The following is an 8,026-nucleotide window of genomic DNA, read 5'->3' on the forward strand; positions in this document are numbered from 1 at the left end:
GTCTGTTTAGGAGATCTGAAACAAACACACAGTCTGTTTAGGAGATCTGGAACAAACACACAGTCTGTTTAGGAGATCTGGAACAAACACACAGTCTGTTTAGGAGTGACGATCTGGAACAAACACACAGTCTGTTTAGGAGATCTGGAATAAACACACATTCTGTTTAGGAGATCTGGAACAAACACACAATCTGTTTAGGAAAACTGGAATAAACACACAGTCTGTTTAGGAGATCTGGAACAAACACACAGTCTGTTTAGGAGATCTGGAACAAACACACAGTCTGTTTAGGAGATCTGGAACAAACACACAGTCTGTTTAGGAGATCTGGAACAATCACACAGTCTGTTTAGGGGATCTGGAACAAACACACAGTCTGTTTAGGAGATCTGGAACAAACACACAGTCTGTTTAGGAGATCTGGAACAAACACAGTCTGGTTAGGAGATCTGGAACAAACACACAGTCTGTTTAGGAGATCTGGAACAAATACACAGTCTGTTTAGGAGATCTGGAATAAACACACAGTCTGTTTAGGAGATCTGGAACAAACACACAGTCTGTTTAGGAGATCTGGAACAAACACAGTCTGTTTAGGAGATCTGGAATAAACACACAGTCTGTTTAGGAGATCTGGAATAAACACACAGTCTGTTTAGGAGATCTGGAACAAACACACAGTCTGTTTAGGAGATCTGGAATAAACACACAGTCTTTTGATGAGTGACGAACTGGAACAAACACATAGTCTGTTTAGGAGATCTGGAACAAACACACAATCTGTTTAGGAAATCTGGAATATACACACAGTCTGTTTAGGAGATCTGGAACAAACACACAGTCTGTTTAGGAGATCTGGAACAAACACACAGTCTGTTTATGAGATCTGGAACAAACACACAGTCTGTTTAGGAGATCTGGAACAAACACACAGTCTATTTATGAGTTACGATCTGGAACAAACACACAGTCTGTTTAGGAGATCTGAAACAAACACACAGTCTGTTTAGGAGTGACGATCTGGAACAAACACACAGTCTGTTTAGGAGATCTGGAATAAACACACATTCTGTTTAGGAGATCTGGAACAAACACACAATCTGTTTAGGAAATCTGGAATAAACACACAGTCTGTTTAGGAGATCTGGAACAAACACACAGTCTGTTTAGGAGATCTGGAATAAACACACAGTCTGTTTAGGAGATCTGGAACAAACACACAGTCTGTTTAGGAGATCTGGAACAAACACAGTCTGTTTAGGAGATCTGGAATAAACACACAGTCTGTTTAGGAGATCTGGAATAAACACACAGTCTGTTTAGGGGATCTGGAACAAACACACAGTCTGTTTAGGAGATCTGGAATAAACACACAGTCTGTTGAGGAGTGACGAACTGGAACAAACACACAGTCTGTTTAGGAGATCTGGAACAAACACACAATCTGTTTAGGAAATCTGGAATAAACACACAGTCTGTTTAGGAGATCTGGAACAAACACACAGTCTGTTTAGGAGATCTGGAACAAACACACAGTCTGTTTAGGAGATCTGGAACAAACACACAGTCTGTTTATGAGATCTGGAACAAACACACAGTCTGTTTAGGAGATCTGGAACAAACACACAGTCTGTTTAGGAGATCTGGAACAATCACACAGTCTGTTTAGGAGATCTGGAACAAACACACAGTCTGTTTAGGAGATCTGGAACAAACACACAGTCTGTTTAGGAGATCTGGAACAAACACACAGTCTGGTTAGGAGATCTGGAACAAACACACAGTCTGTTTAGGAGATCTGGAACAAATACACAGTCTGTTTAGGAGATCTGGAATAAACACACAGTCTGTTTAGGAGATCTGGAACAAACACACAGTCTGTTTAGGAGATCTGTAACAAACACAGTCTGTTTAGGAGATCTGGAATAAACACACAGTCTGTTTAGGAGATCTGGAACAAACACACAGTCTGTTTAGGAGATCTGGAACAAACACACAGTCTGTTTAGGAGTGACGATCTGGAACAAACACACAGTCTGTTTAGTAGATCTGGAATAAACACACATTCTGTTTAGGAGATCTGGAATAAACACACAGTCTGTTTAGGAGATCTGGAACAAACACACAGTCTGTTTAGGAGATCTGGAACAAACACACAGTATGTTGATGAGATCTGGAACAAACACAGAGTCTGTTTAGGAGATCTGGAACAAACACACAGTCTGATTATGAGATCAAGAATAAACACACAGTCTGATTATGAGATCTGGAACAAACACAGTATGTTTAGGAGATCTGGAACAAATACACAGTCTGTTTAGGAGATCTGGAATAAACACACAGTCTGTTTAGGAGATCTGGAATAAACACACAGTCTGTTTAGGAGATCTGGAACAAACACACAGTCTGTTTAGGAGATCTGGAATAAACACACAGTCTGTTTAGGAGATCTGGAATAAACACACAGTCTGTTTAGGAGATCTGGAACAAACACACAGTCTGTTTAGGAGATCTGGAACAAATACAGTCTGTTTAGGAGATCTGGAACAAACACACAGTATGTTGATGAGATCTGGAACAAACACAGAGTCTGTTTAGGAGATCTGGAACAAACACACAGTCTGATTATGAGATCAGGAACAAACGCAGTCTGTTTAGGAGATCTGGAAAAAACACACAGTCTATTTAGGAGATCTGGAATAAACACAGTCTGTTTAGGAGATCTGGAATAAACACACAGTCTGTTTAGGAGATCTGGAACAAACACACAGTCTGTTTAGGAGATCTGTAATAAACACACAGTCTGTTGAGGAGTGATGAACTGGAACAAACACACAGTCTGTTTAGGAGATCTGGAACAAACACACAATCTGTTTAGGAAATCTGGAATAAACACACAGTCTGTTTAGGAGATCTGGAACAAACACACAGTCTGTTTAGGAGATCTGGAACAAACACACAGTCTGTTTAGGAGATCTGGAAAAAGTACACAGTCTGTTCAGGAGATCTGGAACAAACACACAGTCTGTTTAGGAGATCTGGAATAAACACACTGTCTGTTTAGGAGATCTGGAATAAACACACAGTCTGTTTAGGAGATCTGGAACAAACACACAGTCTATTTATGAGTTATGATCTGGAACAAACACACAGTCTGTTTAGGAGATCTGGAATAAACACACAGTCTGTTGAGGAGTGACGAACTGGAACAAACACACAGTCTGTTTAGGAGATCTGGAACAAACACACAGTCTGTTTAGGAGATCTGGAACAAACACACAGTCTGTTTAGGAGATCTGGAACAAACACACAGTCTGTTTAGGAGATCTGGAATAACCACACAGTCTGTTTAGGAGATCTGGAACAAACACACAGTCTGGTTAGGAGATCTGGAACAAACACACAGTCTGTTTAGGAGATCTGGAACAAACACACAGTCTGGTTAGGAGATCTGGAACAAACACACAGTCTGTTTAGGAGATCTGGAACAAACACACAGTCTGTTTAGGAGATCTGGAATAAACACACAGTCTGTTGAGGAGTGACGAACTGGAACAAACACACAGTCTGTTTAGGAGATCTGGAACAAACACACAGTCTGGAATAAATACACAGTCTGTTTAGGAGATCTGGAACAAACACACAGTCTGGAATAAACACACAATCTGTTTATGAGATCTGGAATAAACACGCCCAACAGAGGAATGTCCAGAGAGGAGAGGAGAGGAGAGGAGAGGAGAGGAGAGGAGAGGAGAGGAGAGGAGAGGAAGTGAGTGAGTGTGAGTGTGAGTGTGAGTGTGTGTGTGTGTGTGTGTGTGTGTGTGTGTGTGTGTGTGTGTGTGTACACTCACCCCTGAAGACACATAGACAGGTACAAACACCCAAGCCAATGCCAGCAACACATAGGTGGCCTGGGGGAAAGACAGAGATGGAGACAGAGAGAGCCGGGAGAGAAAGAGAGGGAGGGAGGGGGGGAGAGAGAGTATTATACAATAACCAGCTGGTTCTACTGCCCCCTGCTGTCTGTTTCAGGAATCCACCGTATCTGTCTTTCCACTGTGATACACAGACCTGAAGGTAGAGACAAGTCAAGGGATCTGAATCCACTGTGATACACAGACCTGAAGGTAGAGACAACAAGTCAAGGGATCTGAATCCACTGTGATACACAGACCTGAAGGTAGAGACAACAAGTCAAGGGATCTGAATCCACTGTGATACACAGACCTGAAGGTAGAGACAACAAGTCAAGCTAACACAGCTAGCACAGCTAACACAGCTAGCACGACGGGTCGTTGGAACACCGTATTTCTGATCAATTTGATGTTATTTTAAATGGACTAAAAAAATTTGCTTTTCTTTCAAAAACAAAGACATTTTGTAAGTGACCCTGAACTTTTAACTCAGTGAGTCACTCAGTGACTCATGTTGTTCAAAGAGAGGACAACTGATGTTACTGAACCAGAGGTCTGTCTGTCTGTCTGTCTGTCTGTCTGTCTGTCTGTCTGTCTGTCTGTCTGTCTGTCTGTCTGTCTCTGTCTGTCTGTATGCTGCTGGTCCTATGTTGCTCTCTGTCTGTCTGTCTGTCTGTCTGTCTGTCTGTCTGTCTGTCTGTCTGTCTGTCTGTCTGTCTGTCTGTCTGTCTGTCTGTCTGTCTGTCTGTCTGTCTGTCTGTCTGTCTGCGTGCTGCTGGTCCTATGTTGCTCTGTCTGTCTGCATGCTGCTGGTCCTATGTTGCTCTGTCTGTCTGCATGCTGCTGGTCCTATGTTGCTCTGTCTGTCTGCATGCTGCTGGTCCTATGTTGCTCTGTCTGTCTGTGTGCTACGTGTTTAGCTAGCCAGCCACCGGAGGACAACAACACAAGGAGATGCAACGATTCAAGTTGTTTCTGTCAATGACGTCTCTCTCTAGATGCAACAGGACCGTCAGACAGGACTGAGACAGACTGTTTCACTGACCAGACAGCATCAGACAGGACTGAGACAGGCTGTTTCACTGACCAGACAGCATCAGACAGGACTGAGACAGACTGTTTCACTGACCAGACAGCATCAGACAGGACTGACACAGACTGTTTCACTGACCAGACAGCATCAGACAGGACTGAGACAGACTGTTTCACTGACCAGACAGCATCAGACAGGACTGAGACAGACTGTTTCACTGACCAGACAGCATCAGACAGGACTGAGACAGACTGTTTCACTGACTAGACAGCATCAGACAGGACTGAGACAGACTGCTTCACTGACCAGACAGCATCAGACAGGACTGAGACAGACTGTTTCACTGACCAGACAGCATCAGACAGGACTGAGACAGACTGTTTCACTGACCGGACAGCATCAGACAGGACTGAGACAGACTGTTTCACTGACCACTGTGTGTGTGTAACTGTGTGTGTAACTGTGTGTAACTGTGTGTGTGTGTGTGTGTGTGTGTGTGTGTGTGTGTGTGTGTGTGTGTGTGTGTGTGTAACTGTGTGTGTGTGTGTGTGTGTGTGTGTGTGTGTGTGTGTGTGTGTGTGTGTGTGTGTGTGTGTGTGTGTGTGTGTAACTGTGTGTGTGTGTGTGTGTCCTTACGTTCCACTCGAAGCCAGCTACAGCAATTCCTCCGGCGGCACCAGTTCCAGCCAGACCGATGAACAGACCAGAGCCCTCGCTGCTGGCAAACAGAGACGCTCCGATCTACACACACACACACACACACACACACACACACACACACACACACACACACACACACACACACACACACACACACACACACACACACACACACACACACACACACACACACCTGGTAAACAGAGAGGCTCCGATCAACAGGAAATGCAGGACTGTTTTGAGATTAACGGACGACGTAACGGACGCTGAGATCAGACTCACCGGCCACCAGGCCATGTCCCTCCCAGCCAGGAAGTATCCACTCAGAGTATTCCTGCTGACCCTGCAGGACGACTGGAACACACATCAGGGGTCCATAGTTACACTCACCAGGGGTCCATAGTTACACACACCAGGGGTCCATAGTTACACACACCAGGGGTCCATAGTTACACACACTAGGGGTCCACAGTTACACACACTAGGGGTCCACAGTTACACACACCAGGGGTCCATAGTTACACACACCAGGGGTCCACAGTTACACAGAGTTACACACACCAGGGGTCCGTATTTACACACACCAGGGGTCCATAGTTACACACACCAGGGGTCCGTAGTTACACACACCAGGGGTCCATAGTTACACACACCAGTGGTCCATAGTTACACACACCAGGGGTCCGTAGTTACACACACCAGGGGTCCATAGTTACACACACCAGGGGTCCGTAGTTACACACACCAGGGGTCCGTAGTTACACACACCAGGGGTCCGTAGTTACACACACCAGGGGTCCGTAGTTAAACACACCAGGGGTCCGTAGTTACACACACCAGGGGTCCATAGTTACACACACCAGGGGTCCATAGTTACACACACCAGGGGTCCGTAGTTACACACACCAGGGGTCCGTAGTTACACACACCAGGGGTCCGTAGTTACACACACCAGGGGTCCGTAGTTACACACACCAGGGGTCCGTAGTTACACACACCAGGGGTCCATAATTACACACACCAGGGGTCCATAGTTACAAACACCAGGGGTCCGTAGTTACACACACCAGGGGTCCGTAGTTACACACACCAGGGGTCCGTAGTTACACACACCAGGGGTCCGTAGTTACACACACCAGGGGTCCGTAGTTACACACAGTTACACACACCAGGGGTCCATAGTTACACACACCAGGGGTCCGTAGTTACACACACCAGGGGTCCGTAGTTACACACACCAGGGGTCCATAGTTACACACACCAGGGGTCCATAGTTACACACACCAGGGGTCCATAGTTACACACACCAGGGGTCCATAGTTACACACACCAGGGGTCCGTAGTTACAACTCTGTATCAGCTATGGTGTGTATCTCAGTAGTAACAGTTACTTCCTCCACGATTATTAACAGCATTACCAACTCTATACAGACAGACACATAGTTAGACAGACACATAGTTAGACAGACAGACAGACAGACAGACAGACAGACAGACAGACAGACAGACAGACAGACAGACAGACAGACAGACAGACAGACAGACAGACAGACAGACAGACAGACAGACAGTATCAGAGAAGTCTCACCCAGATGCCGACGGCTACGTTGAGCAGGAAGTAAGCAGCGATGATAATGATGTCAGAGATACTGAAGGACTGGGACAGAGCAAAGAACTGGGTCGTGGAGTTGGACGCCATCACTGACCACTAACACACCCTCACTTAACACACACACTAACACACACACTAACTTACTGACCTCGGCTACACACACCTAACCCCAAACCTGACCAAATGCTTCACACACACCTGTACACTAACACTACACCTGACCACTGCTGCAGACACTATGGAGAACGAGGAGAGAGAGGGAGGGAGGGGGAGAGAGAGAGAGAGAGAGAGAGACGGAGGGAGGGACGGAGAGAGCCAGAGAGAGAGAGAGACAGAGGGGGAGAGAGGGAGGGAGGGACGGAGAGAGCCAGAGAGAGAGAGGGAGGGAGGGACGGAGAGAGACAGAGAGAGAGAGAGAGACAGAGACAGAGACAGAGAGACAGAGACACAGAGAGAGAGACACAGAGAGAGAGAGAGAGAGACACAGAGAGAGAGACACAGAGAGAGAGAGAGAGAGAGAGAGAGAGAGAGAGAGAGAGAGATCAGGGGTCTTTGTGTCAATAGATGATTAAACCTCTCTGCTAATGTGCTCAGAGAAACCCGCTGACTCACTACCTGCTGGGAGGTAATGGAGTGTTGGAGGCCACGCATGAAGCTCGTGTCAACAGAGTGGACCAGGTCAGACACCACCAACAGGTCAGACACCACCAACGGGTCAACAGAGTGGACCAGGTCAGACACCACCACCAGGTCAGAGTGGACCCAGGTCAGACACCACCAATGGGTCAGACACCACCAATGGGT

General features: G+C 46.1%; 1 protein-coding gene across 1 annotated transcript; it reads right to left on the minus strand.

Moving 5' to 3' along the window:
• Positions 1–3,672: 3,672 nt before the first annotated feature.
• LOC115149596 (sodium/glucose cotransporter 5-like) lies at positions 3,673–7,483 on the minus strand. Its single transcript, XM_029692549.1, has 5 exons — positions 7,199–7,483; positions 5,893–5,964; positions 5,587–5,691; positions 3,855–3,914; positions 3,673–3,681 (listed from the first exon to the last, which is right to left on the minus strand). The coding sequence occupies exons 1-5, from the start codon at positions 7,307–7,309 to the stop codon at positions 3,673–3,675; spliced, it is 357 nt and encodes a 118-aa protein (XP_029548409.1). The 5' UTR covers positions 7,310–7,483.
• Positions 7,484–8,026: the final 543 nt, after the last annotated feature.

The sequence above is a fragment of the Salmo trutta genome, chromosome 15 (assembly GCF_901001165.1).
Source record: "Salmo trutta chromosome 15, fSalTru1.1, whole genome shotgun sequence".
Lineage (NCBI taxonomy): Eukaryota > Metazoa > Chordata > Actinopteri > Salmoniformes > Salmonidae > Salmo > Salmo trutta.